This window comes from Hyperolius riggenbachi, chromosome 5, assembly GCF_040937935.1.
Source record: "Hyperolius riggenbachi isolate aHypRig1 chromosome 5, aHypRig1.pri, whole genome shotgun sequence".
NCBI lineage: Eukaryota > Metazoa > Chordata > Amphibia > Anura > Hyperoliidae > Hyperolius > Hyperolius riggenbachi.
Window position 1 is genome coordinate 361,009,844 of NC_090650.1, and position 19,795 is coordinate 361,029,638.

Genomic DNA, 19,795 nt, shown 5'->3' on the forward strand with positions numbered 1-19,795 from the left:
TGATATTTGAGAAGTTTATTGGATTTACAGAAAGTGTGCAATAATTGTTTAAATAAAATTAGACAGGAGCATAAATTTGAGCACTGTTGTCATTTTACTAATACCAAAACCAGTAGACCTAATTATTGGAACTCAAATTGGCTTGGTAAGCTCAGTGATCCTTGACCTACATATACAGGTGAATCCAATTATGAGAGAGTATTTAAGGGGGTCAATTGTAAGTTTCCCTCCTCTTTTAATTTTCTCTGAGGAGTAGCAACATGGGGGTCTCAAAACAACTCTCAAATGACCTGAAGACAAAGATTGTTCACCATCATGGTTTAGGGGAAGGATACAGAAAGCTGGTTTAGAGATTTCAGCTGTCTGTTTCCACATTTAGGAACATATTGAGGAAATGGAAGGCCACAGGCTCAGTGCAAGTTAAGGCTCAAAGTGGCAGACCAAGAAAAATCTCGGATAAACAGCAGCAAGGAATGGTGAGAACAGTTAGATTCAACCCACAGACCAGCACCAAACACCTACAACATCATCTTGCTGCAGATGGAGTCACTGTGCATCGTTCAACCACTTTACACAAGCGTGCCCCTGAATGAGTCATTGCGACGAAACACGTAGGGCGGAGCTAAGCAGCACGCTGACAGACTAGGAGGTAGAGGCGGACCCAGTGAGGACGGATCGCCCTGTGTCCGCGGCCAGGGCTGAGGCTCTGTTCCTACATTGGATGTCATTGCCTGTTTTAATAAAGAAATCTTGGATTACCTTACCGGAGGATGGTGACTCTGCAATCTATATCTGATATGCAATAAACCAAGACGCCAGTCGGTGAGTGGATTCACATAGGGGGAAGTCTGTTGTCATCCTAGTGGTGAAGGCACGTCCCTCTGGAGTGCAGCACGCGGTGTTTTCATACAGTGTTTAGACAGTGCTGAGCACTATGTGCGCCCTCTTTTTGTTTTTATTATAGGGTGTCATATCTCTGTGGGAGAGCGGACTGTGTATGCGCAACAAGTAATTTCTTCTATATGTGGTGTGAGTTAAAGAGAGCTGTCCATGCTCGGAAGCCATCAAACCTGAATGAACTAGAGATGTTTTGTGAAGAGGAATGGTCCAAAATACCTTCAACCAGAATCCAGACTCTCATTGGAACCTACAGGAAGCATTTAGAGGCTGCAATTTCTGTAAAAGAAGGATCTACTAAATACTGATTTAATTTACTTTTGTGTTGCCCAAATTTATGCACCTGCTTAATTTTGTTTAAACAATTATTGCACACTTTCTGTAAATCCAATAAACTTCATTTCACTTCTCAAATATCACTGTGTGTGTCTCCTATATCATATATTTAACTGACATTTTTTATCCTAACAACTATCGACTTATACACGAAAATCGTGACAATTAACAAGGTTGCCCAAACGTTCGCATCCCGCTGTATATGTCACTGCCATATTTATTTTCTTATTAAGCAATACCAGTTCCCTGGCAGTCCTGCTGATCTTTTTCGCTGCAATAATGTCTCAATCACCCACCTGAAACACGCATGCAGCTAATCTTGTCAGATCTTGTCAGAATCATGTAATCCACATGCTTGTCCAGAGTCTATGGCTAAAAAATGTAAGAGGCAGAGAATCAGCAGGACAGCCAGGCAACCGGTATTGATTGAAATTAAATAAATATGTCAACCTCCATATCCCTCTCACTTTAGGTGTCCTTTCAGTTTGCTACTTCAAGCTGTATTCTGAAACAGTATTCCTCTTCTGCAAATCTGTACTACAGCCTGGCAGTTACTTCCCAATGTCAGCGCAGTGTAAACACACACACGTGTCACCTTCCATTCACGTACCTTGAATATCATCTCTTGATCTTCCAGTAGAGAGGAGACGCTCTCAGAGCGCAGGATGACCCCATCATAGAAGCTCTGCTCCCTCTCCCCTACAGTCTGGAATAATTGTCTGAAAGACTTCCTCATGTTAACCCCGTGCACAGAAGTTCAGGCTGGAGACTTGTGATTTCTTCTTTCTGCAGGAGAACAAGCAAGATCACAGAGAGTCAGTGTTCTGACATGTGCCAGCAGTCCTAGCATGCATTCTCAATGGGACTAACACCAAACAGTTTATTTATATGACCTTCTACTTCTGAGACTTGAGCAGGCAGCCAGCAGGAAAGAGGGAATGTTGCAATCTTTTCAATCAAACCATGTGGTTTCTGTTTGGTGGAAAACGTACAGTATTGGCTACTGTATAGATGCTAATATAGTCATTATGGGCTGTGGCTTTAGAGGAACACCCTCTGCATTATCTCCACCTAGAAGGCAGGGAGAGAGAAAGGAAGGCAGGACTGAGGAACAGAAGCATCAGCCAGCTCAGGAGCGAGTACAGACAAGCTGTGTGCTGCTGACAGGAGAGCAGGAGTGCTGCAGCTAATCACTTCACAGTGCTATAGAGCAGCCAGCGGGAACATACATAATGCTTCTGGATTCCATTCTACTAATAATTAAATCAATTTAATTTCAGAGCTGTATTTCAAAATCAGTTTTCAAAGATTTTTTTATTGTAATGTTCCAAATGTGGCTTCATTGAGTTCCCATGCTTGAATATGTTCTGAAACTTTATCGAGAAGGTTCTCCTTCCTTCCTATAGGCTATGTTCACAGTGGTGCATTGTGGTGCGGCGTAACGGCCGCCTAGTAATGTGGTTTTCCGCACTGCAATGCTCCACTAATGCAATGACCACAGACTGGCAGGTGCATTGTGGTATAACGGTGTGCTGTATTGTAATGTGCTGTATGTAGTAATGTGCTGTATGTAGTAATGTGCTGTATGTAGTGCATTACCGCAAAATGCACACGTTAAAATTATCACATTGGCCTCAATTCACAGAGCTTTATCAAACACTTTATCAAACGTTTGATAATTTACCTCATGGGTAAAATCTAATTTTGAATTCCCTAAGGTGTTATAGATTTTTTGATCATTTCATCGATAAAACATTTGATAAATCTATAACACCTTAGTGAATTCAAACTTAGATTTTACCCATGAGGTAAATTATCAAACGTTTGATAAAGTGTTTGATAAAGCTCCATGAATTGAGGCCTGTATGTTAAACTGTATGCAACACAGCGCGTGGATAACATGTGACACAGCTCTCCCGATCTGTTACATTTCTGCTTTTACAGGGAACGCAATGCCCACTGGGAACCTAGCTTCAGGGATTTATTTTATTTAATATTGCCTAGAGTGCAACAGCAGAAAAAAAGGACATTTAAAAGCAAAATTGTGCATGAACATTGCTTCACTACATGGCTCACATTGCACGTGCAACGCACAATACGGCTTTTCCCCTCTTTCACATTGCAATCTTTTATTTACAGGATGTGCAATGCAATGCTCCAGTGTGAATCTAATCTAAAGAAATGTCTGAAAAGCAATTAAAAATATTCACACATATTAAGTACTCCTAACAATGATATATGTATTAACCACTTCACCACTGAGGGTTTTTTGCCCCTGTGGACCAGAGCATTTTTCACCTTTCAGCGCTCCTCCTTCTATTCATTCGCCTATAACTCTATCGCTACTTATCACAAAAAGAATGCACTTTATCTTGTTTATTTTTTATTTATTTTTTTTTTGCCACCAATGAGACTTTTTTGGGGGGTATGTTTTGCTAAGAATTATTTTATGCTAAATGAATTTTAATGGGAATAATAGGAAAAAAATGGGGAAAAAAATCATTAGTTCTCAGTTTTCATCCATCATAGTTTTAAAATAATGCAAACTACTGTAATTAAAACCTACGTATTTTATTTGCCCATTTGTCCCGGTTATATGTTTAAATTATTTCTCTAGTACAATGTAAAGCAACAATATTTTGTTAGGCAATAAAGGTGTATTTTTTCAGTTTTGCGCCTGTCACTAATTACAAGCCCCTATTTGCAACACTAACAGTAATATACTCTCATGACATACTTATTAAAAAAGTTTATTTCCTAAGGTAACTATTTATGTATTTAGAAAAAAAATGTTATTTTTTTTTTATAAATGCAAATGTTTTATTTTGGTAACTATGGGAGAGGGTTTAATTTTAATGGTACGTGTAAATCATTTATTTAAAAAAATGTATGTAGATGTAATTTTTCTATTTGGCCACAAGATGTCCTCACATCACGCATTATCTTCCTAAGTGTATTGTTAGTACACTAACAGGAAGTAATGTGTGGCTGTGTTACTTTCATTATTACAATGACCGTAGGCATCTCATTGAGGCCGGCAATCATTGATACCAGTACGGATCAATGAATGGGAACTGTGATCCCATTCACTGATCGGTGTACGAGTACACCGCCACGGAGGGGGGTAGCAGGCACGCACGTTCGTGTGTGCCGCCCATAGACAACAGAAGATGAATATCTATGCCCCTATAGTGTTAAGAGAGCAACCACAGGGAGTAGGTATAGTGGCACTGATGCAGCTAACGGTTAAGGGGTACTTGAGATAATGTTATTTACAGTAAGGGCTACTCAACAAATCTTTCATAAAGGGGTGGTATGTCCTGGCAAGTGTGTGTGTGTGTGTGTGTGTGTGTGTGTGTGTGTGTGTGTGTGTGTGTGTGTGTGTGTGTGTGTGTGGTGTGTGTGTGTGGTGTGTGTGTGTGGTGTGTGTGTGTGTGTGTGTGTGTGTGTGTGTGTGTGTGTGTGTGTGTGTGTGTGTGTGTATGTGTGTGTGTGTGTGTGTGTGTGTGTATGTATGTGTTCTGGCAAGCTCTCAGTTCCACAGGAATGGTAAAAGTATTATTTCTTCTTCTCATTATTGGACTGCTGACTGGATTACCTTCATAAATATGCTATCAATAGGTGGCGCCATTCACCCAACAGTTTATAGCACCAACATCACAGGTCTCACACACACCTTGCAGTGTCTTTGCCACTACCCCACTATTATTATCATTAATTAAAGATGTTTTCTTCTTTGTTTATATATGTGCGGAGTAGTCACATTTTATAAACTGCTATTCCCTCTTTAGTTATATTCTCAATTCAAAAACTTGAGATGACTACAGAACTAAGTAACACTGGATTCATGAAAAGACTAGAAGGATTTAGGGCCTGTTTCCACTACACGCAGATTGGATGCAGAATGGATGCAGAAAAACTGACTCCAATGAACTCCTATGGGCCTGTTTCTACTAAACGCGATTTTTCTGATGCAGATTTTCCCATCGGCTTTCATTGGAGTCAGTTTTTCTGCATCCATTCTGCATCCAATCTGCGTGTAGTGGAAACAGGCCCTTAGGCTTTCTGTCCACTGAATATCTGCCCACACACACTCCCCCATCACATACTGTATGCTTTATGCCAGATGTACCAAATACATAATTAATAAGATAAAGATATCATCAATAGTGTAATACTTGTTTACCTTCGGGCAATGTAGTATGAAATTTTAAGCATTTTTAAGTACCCGCCCAGCTGCTAAAATGAATGCTACACCCTGTTAATAATGCTAAATAAAATGTAGGATCAAATACATATACACTCTCTCACTCTAACATGCAGACATATACACACACTTTCTCTCGCTTAAGCCTCATACACATGTATAAGGACTGTCGCCCAGCAGAGATTGGGACTTGATTCCTCCGGTGACAGTTCAGGGCTGAGGCTACACAGATGTGTTGTTAACCTGCAGGCTAGCAATGTGTTCTTTAGCCATGCAGGGAAAGGAGGGCCAATGACAGGGCCTATGATGGAGTTGGTGGGATGAGTAGTAGAACAATGCCTTTTGCCTGGATTTGGCCAAAGCAATCCTTTAAGCGGATCTACTGCCAATACATCAAGTGGGGTTCAGAGCCTGTAGTGCACACACTAGATTCTTGGCAGAGGTAGCTCCGACTGTCCACCTTGCCCAAGAACCGTCTAGCGTGTTTACAAGCCAGCTTTACACACACAATCTTTCCTCTCCCTGATTTACATTCTAAAATGTATAACTGGTGACATCTTTATTTCTGCCAGGGGGTCAGTACAGAATGTACGGTACTGTGCACAGGGAGATTTTGCTTGCTTGGTAGTTGGAAAAAGCTGTTATTTTCCACAATGTAACAAAGGTTCACAGGCAGCAAACTGTCAGAACCATGGTCATGACATCACAGTGTGGGAGGGGTTTCACCACAATATCAGCCATACAGACCACCTTGATGATCTATTTGAGAAAAGGTAAAGATTTATCACGGGAAAGCGGATATCAGCTACTGACCGGAGTAATGTTCAATCCTTGGTCAAAGGGAACCTGAACTGAGTAAAATTATTTAAAATAAACACATGATGTACCTGCAAATGAATATTACATACTAACCTCACTATCAGTTCCTCTCAGAAGCTCACCATTTTCTTCTTACAGTGATCCCGTCCGACAAAATCTTGTCAGAACTGAAATATACCAGTTGCTGTCAGTTATATATCAGCAGCTTTCAGTTACAACTGAATGTGCAAGGTAATGTCCATGTTTCCCTATAGCTCAAGTGGGGCAATATTACAGTTTAACAGTGTGCTGACCAGGAAGCTGTTATGGGGTAATGGCCATTTCATTTTCAAAATGGAGGACAGAGAATTCCATTGATCACAGTGGACAAACAGGAAGCAGGAGAGGAGAAGGAGATTGAGTAGTAGAATACTTACTAGGTAAGTAGGACATGTTTATGTTTATTTTGACTTTTAATTTTCAGTTCAGGTTCTCTTTAACGTTCCTCTTTAAAGGAATCAAGATTGAGAGCCAATTGAGTATAGTAATTGTTAAACAATAAGTGAGAGTGTTGAGATGAATATTCATAAAACAGGTGAACCCATCCACAAATAGGTCTGCAATTAGTGTCCTAAGAGGCAGTCACACTTCAAATAAAAAGGTAAACCCAATGTACCACCACAGGTCAGTATATATAAGAGCTAATAGTGATTCAGTATGGAAGGAAGAAAATTTATATTTTGACCTTAAAAGGTGAGCTTTTCCCAAGAAACATATCATTGTGTGCCTAATAATGTTGATTGGCTTATCACGGTCTTCCTTTGGAGGAGGTAAGTCTACCACCCTTCCTCTTTATTTACTTGTTTTTCAGATTTTAGGTGTTGTTGAGTCCTCCTTTGATTAGCATCCATTTAAAACACATCTAAGCAATGCAGTATGATCGAGTCTCCACATGCTGAGCAAAAGAAAAATGAAAGCAAAAGTACACAACACCCAAAAGTTAATTTCTGATGGGAATTAAACTTGCTTCTGCTTTCTTAAAGTGTACCAGAGACGAGTTTAACTAAAAGTTTTATACATACCTGGGGCTTCCTCCAGCCACATGCCCACGGATCGCTCCCACGCCGCCGTCCTCAGTCTTCTCTCTCTTCGTACCGGATCCCGTAACTTCAGCCAGTTGCAGCCAATCTGCGCAAGAGAAGTGCGCCCTCTACGTATTTCTCCGGCAGCCACCGGAGAGATACATAGAGGGCACACTTCTCTTGTGCAGACTGTCCACAACTGGAGGATGTTACAGGACCCAGCACTAGCGATAGAGAAGGCTGAGGACAACAGCGTGGGAGAGATCCATGCGGATGGGGCTGGAGGAAGCCCCAGGTATGTATAAAACGTTTAGTTAGACTCATCCCTGGTTTCCTTTAAGGTGGCCACTAATGATACAATTTGCTGAACAATCGATTCCGAACCATTCTTTGTATGACCGATCGTAAATAATCGTTTGGGACCACTAATGGACAAAAATATCCTAACCAGATTGATGGGATCTAACTGAAATTCTGATTGATTTTATTAATCTGGTCGGGTTTGTTGGTTAGGAGTTTTTTGTCCATTAATGGTCCCAAACCATAATTTACGATCATTAATACGAAGAATTGTTCATAATCTATTGTTCAGCAAATTGGATCACTAGTGGCCACTATGATGGGGAACTGTCATGTGTTAATGCCAACTAAAAAAATGCTTGCTCCACTGACTGATGGGAAATTATGTGAAGCCTAGCTTTCTCTGCCCACTCTAGCCTGATGCTTCTTCTCAAAGTACAAATGATCAAAATAGCTTCTATTTGCCAAGTATGCCAGATGACCTACCCTGAATTGTTGTGGTACGCAGTAGAACATTAGACAGATGGCAGTAGAAGAAATGTAATTGATACAGGCATTACATACAGAGCAGGGGCACAAGTAAAAACTCTAACAATTAAGGTGAGGACAATTTCTACGCAGGAGTGCTTAGAAGTTCATCGAAGGGTATCTGGAGGAAATAATGCTGGCCAGGGGCTAGGGTACCGCAGTCAGGCTTACCTGACCCGAGGGTGATGGAGTTCAGTAGGAGGACTGCCTGGGGGAAGAAGGTGCTCCTACGCCTGGAGGATCTGGAGGGGATGGGAAGCAGCGGCCCCATGGGAGGTGCTGGCTAAGTGAGAGGGGTCATGTGAAATGCTTGGGGCCCTTGTTCACATTCAGGCATTGTGGAACAGGTCTAGAGGTGCGTGCAACCAGAACATCCGCAAATAAATTGGCAATAAATGCGATACTTCAAAAAATATTCAGACAGGAAATGAAGTAGCAGTTTTGTGAGTAATATATTTCTGTTTAGCACACCCCTCACCTCCTTTCCTGTTCTTGGAGAAGTGCAGTATATGCATGACAACGCATAGTATTCAGTTTCCTATGGTTGAGTGATTTGATAATAAGGTACATCTTTCTGCTTTTACCTAGACTTAAATGATCTTGTTTCAGTTTGTCAGTATTAAGTGAAAGGTCTCATATGTTGATCTCTGTGTGCAGGTGACATCCAAGAATTAGTCACCTGTTACTGTGGTTACCTGCAAAGTCTCAGTTTTACACTACTGTTAATTAATTATAATTACAGTAGATAACCGGAAGCCAACTGAGAAGGCTGTTGTCCCAGATGCAGAGCGGGAATCCCACCCACACTAATATTCTGTTTAGTGGTGCTCAGCAGAGCTCGAATATTCGAGTAGCTCGAATATTCGAGCTCTTTTTCAGCTATTCGAGCTCGGTATTCGAGCTCCGAATAGCTGTAGCTATTCGAATGGGCTATTCGAGAACACTCGAATAGCCCATTCACTATTCGAGCTATTCGAGCAAACCGGCGCTATTCGAGCTCGGTACCGAGCTCGAATAGCGTCATAGCCCAGATTGATGTGCTTAGAGCCAATCAGAGGGCTCCCAGGCCCTCTGACGGCAGCCAATCACAGAGGGGGACCCTGGCCAGCCCCTACCCTATAAATAGCGGCCGCCATGTTCGGGTTTTCCATGCTTGCCTGAGACTTGTACAGAGAGAGATCTGCTCCTTTGTGCTTTGGCTTAGCAAGTGCTCTATTGTGTTCATTTACCTAGCGTTTTTGCTCACCTACACCTGCCATATACACCTGTATTGTTGTTATTTAGATAGACATTGTATTTTAGTTAGTAGCTTGTGTGTTACATTAGAGACAGGCAGCTGCTGCAAGCTTACAGGTTTAGGCCTCAGGGGGGCCTTGCCTCTGTGGGCAGCTGTCCTCTGTTTATTTCTCTCATCATCTATACCAGTATTTCTGCTGTCCTTTACTAATAGTATTGTAGTTATACTGTACTAGGAGTAGGACACTCACTGACTGTCACTGTTTATAGGCTACTAGCTAGCTCCTGCGTGTGTGCACTCACTCACTGTCTGTGTGTACACACACTCTATTTCCTTCTGATTACTGATTGATTATTGTTAGTTGTACTTACTTACTACTTACTCTTACTGTACCCGTAGGGACACTCACTGTCACTGTTCATATAGGCTACTAGCTCCTGCGTGTGCGCACTCACTGTCTGAGTGTACACACACAACACACACTCTATTTCCTTCTGATCGCTGATTGATTATTGTAATTAGTTAGTTCTACTTACTGTTACTACTTACTCTTACTGTACTAGGAGTCTAGGACACTCAGTCACTGTGTTCATAGGCTACTAGCTCCTGCGTGCGTGCACTCACTGTCTGAGTGTACACACACCCACACTCCATTTCCTTCTGATCGCTGATTGATTATTGTTATTAGTTAGTTCTACTTACTGTTACTACTTACTTACTCTTACTGTACTAGGAGTCTAGGACACTCAGTCACTGTGTCCATAGGCTACTAGCTCCTGCGTGCGTGCACTCACTGTCTGAGTGTACACACACCACCCACACTCCATTTCCTTCTGATCGCTGATTGATTATTGTTATTAGTTAGTTCTACTACTTACTGTTACTACTTACTGTACTAGGAGTCTAGGACACTCAGTCACTGTGTCCATAGGCTACTAGCTCCTGCGTGCGTGCACTCACTGTCTGAGTGTACACACACCACCCACACTCCATTTCCTTCTGATCGCTGATTGATTATTGTTATTAGTTAGTTCTACTACTTACTGTTACTACTTACTTACTCTTACTGTACTAGGAGTCTAGGACACCCAGTCACTGTGTCCATAGGCTACTAGCTCCTGCGTGCGTGCACTCACTGTCTGAGTGTACACACACCACCCACACTCCATTTCCTTCTGATCGCTGATTGATTATTGTTATTAGTTAGTTCTACTTACTGTTACTACTTACTTACTCTTACTGTACTAGGAGTCTAGGACACTCAGTCACTGTGTCCATAGGCTACTAGCTCCTGCGTGCGTGCACTCACTGTCTGAGTGTACACACACACCACCCACACTCCATTTCCTTCTGATCGCTGATTGATTATTGTTATTAGTTAGTTCTACTTACTGTTACTACTTACTTACTCTTACCGTACTAGGAGTCTAGGACACTCAGTCACTGTGTCCATAGGCTACTAGCTCCTGCGTGCGTGCACTCACTGTCTGAGTGTACACACACTAAATTTACTTGTGATTACTACTACTGATTATTGTAACTGCTAGTTGTACTTCCTGACTGTTAATACTTACTTACTGTACTAGGGGACACTCACTCAGTCACCTCACCAACCAACCCACTCCATTAAAGTACCCCACTTTTCACCCGCCCTTTTACAAAACTTTTGTCTATACGCCCAAAACATTGAAGATGTCTGGAAGTGGCAGCCAGCGCGGTTTGGGCAAGGGGAAGGGCAGCAAGGGAATCAGGAAGAGAGGGAGCAGCATTGTGGCAAGCCGCGGCCGCGGGCGCGCCACCATGCACAGTTCCGCAGCAGCAGCAGCAGCGTCAGTGGCTAACATTCCTCCCATAGCCACTGGCCGTGGACGCCTTGGGCGCCGCCCAGGAGGAGCATCTGCAACTCACGCTGCAGAGACACAGCAGCAGCAGCGTGTAGCACCTGCTCCCATTTTCCTCCAGCCGGGTCGGAAACGTCCCATTGAGGAAAAGGATGCAGACACTGTGGTGCAACTCATGACGGAGGATGAGCAGCCCGCCATCAGCTCTGCATCCGAGGCCTCCACCCTCACCACCACCACCCCTGTTCGCAGCAGCCGCCCAGCAGGGCCTGGGGAGGAGGCCAGTTCACCGTCAGTCGCCGACCTGTCACTCAGCACTCTTTTGACCCCAGGCATGATGAGTCAATTGAATGCTGTTGTTGGCGATTTGGAGGAGGAGATGCTGATGGGCACTTTGGGGGAGGAGGGATTGGACAGCAAGACTGTGGCGACAGTCAAGCGTCCCATCCATGCATCAGCAGAGGAGTTTGGGGGGTCATCATCAGAGCAGGACATGTTTCAGGAGGGGCATGATGATGATGACCCGGTGACAGACAGAGACTGGGTGCCAACACATCCAGAGGATGTCGTCCTCAGCAGCTCTGAGGAGGAGGAGGAGGATGCGGTTGTGGGCCTTGCAAGGAGGCGCATCATTGCAAGCATTGGCAGCGTCCCACAGCCTGCTGGTGTCTCAGGCTCAGCAGCAGCAGCAGCAGCATCAGCCAGTACCACCACCAGCCGCACCCAAGACCCCCCCCCCCCCCCAACCACCACAGGGAAACAGGCAGCAGCGCTTCCATGCCGTAGGGGGATGTTTTTGTCACCAATCTGGCGGTTTTTCACCATGCCCACAGTGTACAGCAAGTACGCCACTTGCAACCACTGTCAGCGGAAGTTGAGCAGAGGTGCAGACCCCTTGAAGTTCAGCACCAGCTCGCTGATCAACCACCTTTCTGCGAAACACTTCCACCAGCATGAGGAGTTCCAGAGGCTGAAGGCATCTGGTGCTGGCAGTGGCACCAATCCCATCACTGCACAGCCTTCAGCAGCAGCAGCAGCAACAGCAGCCACCCGCCCTCCTGCTCCTCCAGCAGCACCAGCAGGAGTGCGGAAACGCCCTGCTCCTCCCCCCTCTGCAACTCCTGCCGCCGACACTGAGGCCTGTTCTGGCAGCCAGTCCTCAGTGGCCTCCTCTGCTCCGTCTGCTGATTCCCGTGCCAGCAAAAAGGCACGCCAGAGCCTTTTGAGCGAGTCCTTCCAGGGGGTGGTTAGGGCTCTGCCTCCCAGCAGCCGTCGCGTGCGGCAGCTGAACGGCTTGCTGGCACGGGCCATGTGCTCCCAACTCCTGCCGTACACGCTCGTGCAGGAGGGGAGCGACATGCGGGCGCTGCTTGCTTGTGCAGCCCCAGACTGGCAGCTCCCCAGCAGACACTTCTTCGCCCGCAAGGCCATTCCTGCACTGCACCGCTTTGTGATGGCCAATGTGGAGCGAGGGCTGGAGCACGCGGTTGGTGAAAGGGTCCACGTCACCATGGACTCCTGGAGCAGCCGCTTCGGGACAGGCCGCTACCTGTCCTTCACTGTCCACTGGGTCAGCTTGGTGGAAGGGGGTGAGGATGGGAGAGCAGCAGCGGGCACAGCAGCAGCAGCAACACAGTGGGTGGTGCCACCCCGCAGGGTCAGGGGAACTGCAGCGGGTTCCTCCGATCCTCTGCCATCCTCCGCCACACCTGGCCAAACCCCCCGCCTCAGCAGCAGTGTGAAGGCCCGCCACTGCCAAGCGCTGCTGCACTTGGTCAGCCTTGGCAAGACCAAGCTGACGGCAGCCCACGTGTTGGCCAAACTCCAGGAGCAGGAGCGGATTTGGCTGACCCCCAGAGGCCTCAGAGTCGGAGAGGTGGTGTCCGACAATGGGGCCAATCTGGTTGCTGCCATAGACAGGGGAAACCTGACCCACATCCCCTGTCTTGCCCACGTGCTGAACCTGGTGGTGCAGAAGTTCCTGCGCACCTACCAGGGGATGGACGAGCTGCTGGAAACGGCAAGGAACGTTGTGCGTCACTTCCGGCGCTCGGCTGCAGCCTGTGCGAGCCTGGAAGACGTGCAAAAGGAGCTGGATCTGCCACGCCATCGGCTGATCATTGACGTTCCGACTCGCTGGAACTCCACCCTGGCGATGTTGGAGCGTCTGGTTGAACAGAAGCACGCTGTCAACCACTACCTTGCCCTGGCCACTGTTTCCGCAGCTCAGAGAAGGGACAAGACCAGCAACATCCCGTCCATCGTCCCCGATGATGACTGGAGGCACATGCAGCAGGTGTGCTTAGTGCTGGCTCCCTTCCTGCAGGCCACAAACATGGTGAGCAGGGACCATGCTATGGTCTGCGAGTGGGTGCCCCTGGTTTCTCTGCTGAACAGGGCACTCGATGCTTTGCTGGCACAGGGAGCGGCAGCCTTGGACCAGCAGGAGCGGCAAGCAGCTGCACAGTCCACCTCTGAGGGGGAGGAGGAGGAGGACTTGGTGGAGGTCCCTGACCTGGCTGCTGATGAGGGGGATCAGCGCAGTGCAGCTGAGTTGGTGCGGGGGTGGAGAGAGGATGAGGCAGCAGAGGAGGAGGATGAGGAGGACAGCACTGACGTCGATGTGCCAGCAGACGTGGCCCGCCTCTTCCCAATGGCAGCGCACATGCTGACGTGCCTGCGCAGGGACCCCAGGGTGATCCAGATGAAGCAGAGGGAGGACATCTGGATCAGCATGATGTTGGACCCACGCCTCAAGGGGAAGTTGAGCCAGTTCCTGCCGCCTGCAGGAGGAGACCCAGCGCAACAAATAAGGAGCTTGCAGCAGGCCCTTGTTGAGCGCTTGGAGGAAGCCTTCCCCCAGCCTTCCACCCCCACTGTCCAGCAGCCAGCACAGAGGCAGCAGCAGGTGCCTGCATCCAGCAGCAGCAAGCGCCCCACAGACCTGCTGTCTCTCAGCCACGAGCTCTACAGGACTGTAGAGGCTCCGGCAGCAGTGACTAGAGAGGAGATGCATGCAGCAGCATCCTCCTCCGGTCACAGCCAGCGCCTGACCCGCATGGTGGCTGACTACATGGGGTCCTACAGCGGGCTTGACAGCGATGCCCCTGTTGATCCCATGGAGTATTGGGTCAAGCGCATGGAGATCTGGAGCGAGCTGGCGCAGTACGCCCTGGAAGTGCTGTCCTGCCCCCCTTCCAGCGTGCTGTCCGAGCGCTGCTTCAGTGCAGCTGGTGGCGTGGTCACCGAGAAACGCTCACGTCTGTCTCACAAGTCTGTGGACAGACTGACGTTTCTCAAGATGAACCAGGCGTGGGTGGAAGGCGAGTTCCTGGCCCCTGTTGTCGGCGAGAGGGGGACATGAACTGGCTGCCGGAACTTAGTACCATCGTTAATGTGCCTTACCACCCTTTACCACCTCCTGGCTCCTGCTCACTAAGCCAGCCTGGTTCACTTTGACTATTACGTCGCCTGCAGCCACACATTTCACACCTACAGTGGGCTGCTGCTGTGTACTGCCCTTCTGCTGTCTGTCTGTGTTTCCCACTGCCAGGGTACACAGAATTACCTTCTGCTGCCACTCTGCCACCAGCTATTACGTCAAAACAATAGCTATATTGGTTGTAAAACCAAAACCAAAAAAAACCAATAAAAAAAAAAAAAGGTTTAATTTTTCTGAGGTGCCCGGGTTGAAAACTGTGTTGTCCCAGTTGTGTATTGGACACAATGTGGGCTGCACGACCGCTGTCTGGGACCTCCTGTTGTGTTTATTTACAGCCCTGGTATCACCGCTAGGTACCAGGGCTATTATGTCACGCTGCCTACCTGCTGCCACACTCACACTGCTCCTCCATTCCTCCTGCTGCTGCTGTCTGTCTGTGTTTCCCACTGCCAGGGTACACAGAATTACCGTCTGCTGCCACTCTGCCACCAGCTATTACGTCACAACAATAGCTGCTCACACTGCTCCTCCATTCCTCCTGCTGCTGCTGTCTGTCTGTGTTTCCCACTGCCAGGGTACACAGAATTACCTTCTGCTGCCACTCTGCCACCAGCTATTACGTCAAAACAATAGCTATATTGGTTGTAAAACCAAAACCAAAAAAAACCAATAAAAAAAAAAAAAGGTTTAATTTTTCTGAGGTGCCCGGGTTGAAAACTGTGTTGTCCCAGTTGTGTATTGGACACAATGTGGGCTGCACGACCGCTGTCTGGGACCTCCTGTTGTGTTTATTTACAGCCCTGGTATCACCGCTAGGTACCAGGGCTATTATGTCACGCTGCCTACCTGCTGCCACACTCACACTGCTCCTCCATTCCTCCTGCTGCTGCTGTCTGTCTGTGTTTCCCACTGCCAGGGTACACAGAATTACCGTCTGCTGCCACTCTGCCACCAGCTATTACGTCACAACAATAGCTGCTCACACTGCTCCTCCATTCCTCCTGCTGCTGCTGTCTGTCTGTGTTTCCCACTGCCAGGGTACACAGAATTACCTTCTGCTGCCACTCTGCCACCAGCTATTACGTCAAAACAATAGCTATATTGGTTGTAAAACCAAAACCAAAAAAAACCAATAAAAAAAAAAAAAGGTTTAATTTTTCTGAGGTGCCCGGGTTGAAAACTGTGTTGTCCCAGTTGTGTATTGGACACAATGTGGGCTGCACGACCGCTGTCTGGGACCTCCTGTTGTGTTTATTTACAGCCCTGGTATCACCGCTAGGTACCAGGGCTATTATGTCACGCTGCCTACCTGCTGCCACACTCACACTGCTCCTCCATTCCTCCTGCTGCTGCTGTCTGTCTGTGTTTCCCACTGCCAGGGTACACAGAATTACCGTCTGCTGCCACTCTGCCACCAGCTATTACGTCACAACAATAGCTGCTCACACTGCTCCTCCATTCCTCCTGCTGCTGCTGTCTGTCTGTGTTTCCCACTGCCAGGGTACACAGAATTACCTTCTGCTGCCACTCTGCCACCAGCTATTACGTCAAAACAATAGCTATATTGGTTGTAAAACCAAAACCAAAAAAAACCAATAAAAAAAAAAAAAGGTTTAATTTTTCTGAGGTGCCCGGGTTGAAAACTGTGTTGTCCCAGTTGTGTATTGGACACAATGTGGGCTGCACGACCGCTGTCTGGGACCTCCTGTTGTGTTTATTTACAGCCCTGGTATCACCGCTAGGTACCAGGGCTATTATGTCACGGCGAGCTGCCTGCCTCATTGACTGCCTGCTGCCACACACTCATCCTCCTCCTCCTGCTGCTGAATTTACCTCCTGCTGTCTTTGTGTTTCCACTGCCAGGGAGCACATACAATGGCGCTTCCAACATGCGTGCGCCCACCAGCTATTTGTTACGCTCAAAAATAGCTGCATTTCTTTAAAAAAAAATTTGAAAAGAGAAATACGTGAAGAAGAAGAAGAAGACGATATTGAAAAAGAAGGAGAAGGAGAAGATGAAGAAGAAGATGAAGAAGAAGATGAAGAAGAAGAAGATGAAGATGAAGAAGATGAAGATGAAGAAGAAGAAGAAGATGAAGAAGAAGAAGATGAAGAAGAAGATGAAGAAGATGAAGATGAAGAAGAAGAAGAAGATGATGAAGAAGATGAAGAAGAAGAAGAAGAAGATGAAGAAGAAGAAGATGAAGAAGAAGAAGATGAAGAAGAAGATGAAGAAGATGAAGAAGAAGATGAAGAAGATGAAGATGAAGAAGAAGAAGAAGATGATGAAGAAGATGAAGAAGAAGAAGAAGAAGATGAAGAAGATGAAGAAGAAGAAGAAGAAGATGAAGAAGAAGAAGAAGAAGATGAAGAAGATGAAGAAGATGAAGAAGATGAAGAAGAAGATGAAGATGAAGAAGATGAAGATGAAGAAGATGAAGATGAAGAAGATGAAGAAGATAAAGAAGAAGAAGAAGATGAAGAAGAAGAAGAAGAAGATGAAGAAGAAGATGAAGAAGATGAAGATGAAGAAGAAGAAGAAGATGATGAAGAAGAAGAAGAAGAAGAAGAAGAAGATCTAGAAGAAGATTAAGAAAGATAAAGAAGAAGAAGAACAAGTATATACAGTAACACTACACTACTGAACCAAATTAAGGACACAACTTCTCTTTCCACATTTTTTTTTAAAGGAACATCCCCACATAATCACTTGCTGTTGTTACTTGGAAAAAAAGATGTTTCTTGCATCATTCACCCTCAAAACAAGTGTTGGAAGCTATTTTGGGCCAATTCGAATAGTCAGCTCGAATAGTGAGCTCGAATACCGACTCGAATAGTGAGCTCGAAGTCCGAGGTCGAATCGAATAGTAAAAAATATTCGACTCGAATATTCGACTGACCTCGAATAATTTACTATTCGAATTCGACCAAATTCGAATTTTTAAAAGGGGTATTTGAGCACCACTGATTCTGTTTGCATTCCTGTTGTATTCTGAATCATGGAAATGTATCCGCATCGCAGATGTTATGTAACAAAGCATTAATCATTTGCTAACTTGAAAATAATTGGCAAAGGAAACTTACTAATTCCCTTTTGTGTTTATGTAAACGCTGTAAATGCTTTACCGATGGTTTTATGTTTTTTGGACCTTAACCGAAACCTTTACAAGTATGAGACTGGATTAACGGCTACACACTGGTTTAGTAGTTGTCACTCTTGCTGTGCAGTGCTTGAGTTCAGGATTAAAATGCCAGACTGCATGCATACTTAATACTGAATACATGGAGATTACTTGAACTCACCCTAAGTGTATGAGCTACCTCAGTGCAGCTTAAGGTGCTGCTTACGCATACACAGGTTTATGTGTAGACTGCCAGGATTGAGCTTTATCCTGCTAGAGACACTGACTGGGTAGTGTAATGGTTAAAGGCTCTGCCTCTTACACAGGAGATCTGGGTTTGAATCTTGGCTCATCTTTTGCAGTAAACCAGCACCTATTCAGTAAAGAGGCCTTGGGCAAGACTCCTTTAAATTGCAATTGCCTATTGAGTGTGCCCTAGTGGCTGCAGCTTTGGTACTTTGAGTCTGCAAGGAGAAAAGGGCAATATACAGTAAATGTTCTGTGTCTTGACACCGTGGGGTCCCAGTGTTGTCTCTATGAGGGGAGGAGGGACAGCAGTGCCAAGAATAAGAGAGCGGATTTAGGGGGCAGGAGTAGAAGGGGAACAATGGACTCAACTGCCAATTTTCACTTAAAGGTCCACCAAACCAGATCATTCACCAACCTCAGCAGATACCTGTACTGACATTCACGGCTGCCTAGGCTGACAACACTCTATTGCCTGTACTAGCCACTAGGTGTGGGTCATCTACAAGGGACATCCAAAAACTAACAGCTGTTTAGTGTCTCATAGTAGTGCTGCTCATCATCACAGTTCTGATATGTCCCCACAGCACCACCATTCTGTCCCTCAGTGCCACCATAACTTATTAGTGTCACCATGTTTCCCTTGTGCCATCTTGTCGCAAGAGTCACCATTATAAATCAAGTATCACCAATATGTCCACCAAACACCACCATTTCCTGCCCATAAAGTGCCTGCTTTACTACCTTATTCCAAACCGCCACATGCCACTAGTATATCCCACCATTCCCATCACTAGTTCTCCCCCACATGTACTGCTAATATATCTTCCCATCATATACCCCACCCCCCCTTACCCCTTCCCATTGACAAAAGTAGGACAGGGAAGAAGCAAAGAAATTTAGCTACCTATTCTGATGTGTTTTTCCCCATCGATCTACCTCTCACATACATTAGAGATTATTATGTTGGATGTCACAAGCACCAGAGATGGACACAACAAAAATATAACAGACTGTCAGATGCATGTGATGCTATTTTCAGAATTTTCAGAAAGCAAGATGGCAGCCTCCATTCGACAGATATATGAGATTCTACAGATCTTACCAGCAAGGTTAGATTACTAGTAACACAATATTGTTTAGGTATAAACAAGGCAGAGTCAAAAAGTAACTTTAATTTAGCAATAAAAAAAATCAGAATAATATAGGTCACAGTTGTACATACATCACATATGTATAAGAAATAAATCAACTCTTCTGTTTTAGGTACCACCCACCCATTCTGATGGGAAATGAGATATGAGTGATCTCAGCAAGATGACCGTCCCCTTGGGGAGATGCAAGAGAGAAGAACATTGGACCATTTACTAGTTTTTGGGTAGTAATGGTGGACAAAGTACAGACATTCATTGTAAGATGAAGTGGCAAATTGTTGTGGATTCCTGTGTTTTGCTTTAACAAATTTAGAAGTGGCACAGAAAGTTTAAAAATGTAATGTCAACTTTGACTGATAAAGCTCACTCCAACTGGCTCCACATGAATTGGTCACCACACCAGACACTATTCCTTCAGTGGATCATGTGATCCAAGTAAATGGCATGCCAACAGTTGACAATGTGGCTTTAATCTGCTGAAGTAACTCAAAGGCAGGACTGATTCTAGTAACAATGGTGCACTCAGGCAAAATGAACTGCCCTCCAACAGACCTGCTTGTAGTGTTGGGCGAACATCTAGATGTTCGGGTTCGGGCCGAACAGGC

General features: G+C 45.6%; 1 protein-coding gene across 1 annotated transcript in view; it reads right to left on the reverse strand.

Moving 5' to 3' along the window:
- TRPA1 (transient receptor potential cation channel subfamily A member 1) overlaps positions 1-19,795 on the reverse strand; it is a 209,880-nt gene that overhangs the window by 159,770 nt on the left and 30,315 nt on the right. The window contains exon 3 of the mRNA XM_068234825.1: positions 1,844-2,019. Within this exon, the coding sequence (XP_068090926.1) occupies positions 1,844-1,969 (126 nt within the window). The 5' untranslated portion in view covers positions 1,970-2,019. The remainder of the gene's footprint in view (positions 1-1,843; positions 2,020-19,795) is intronic.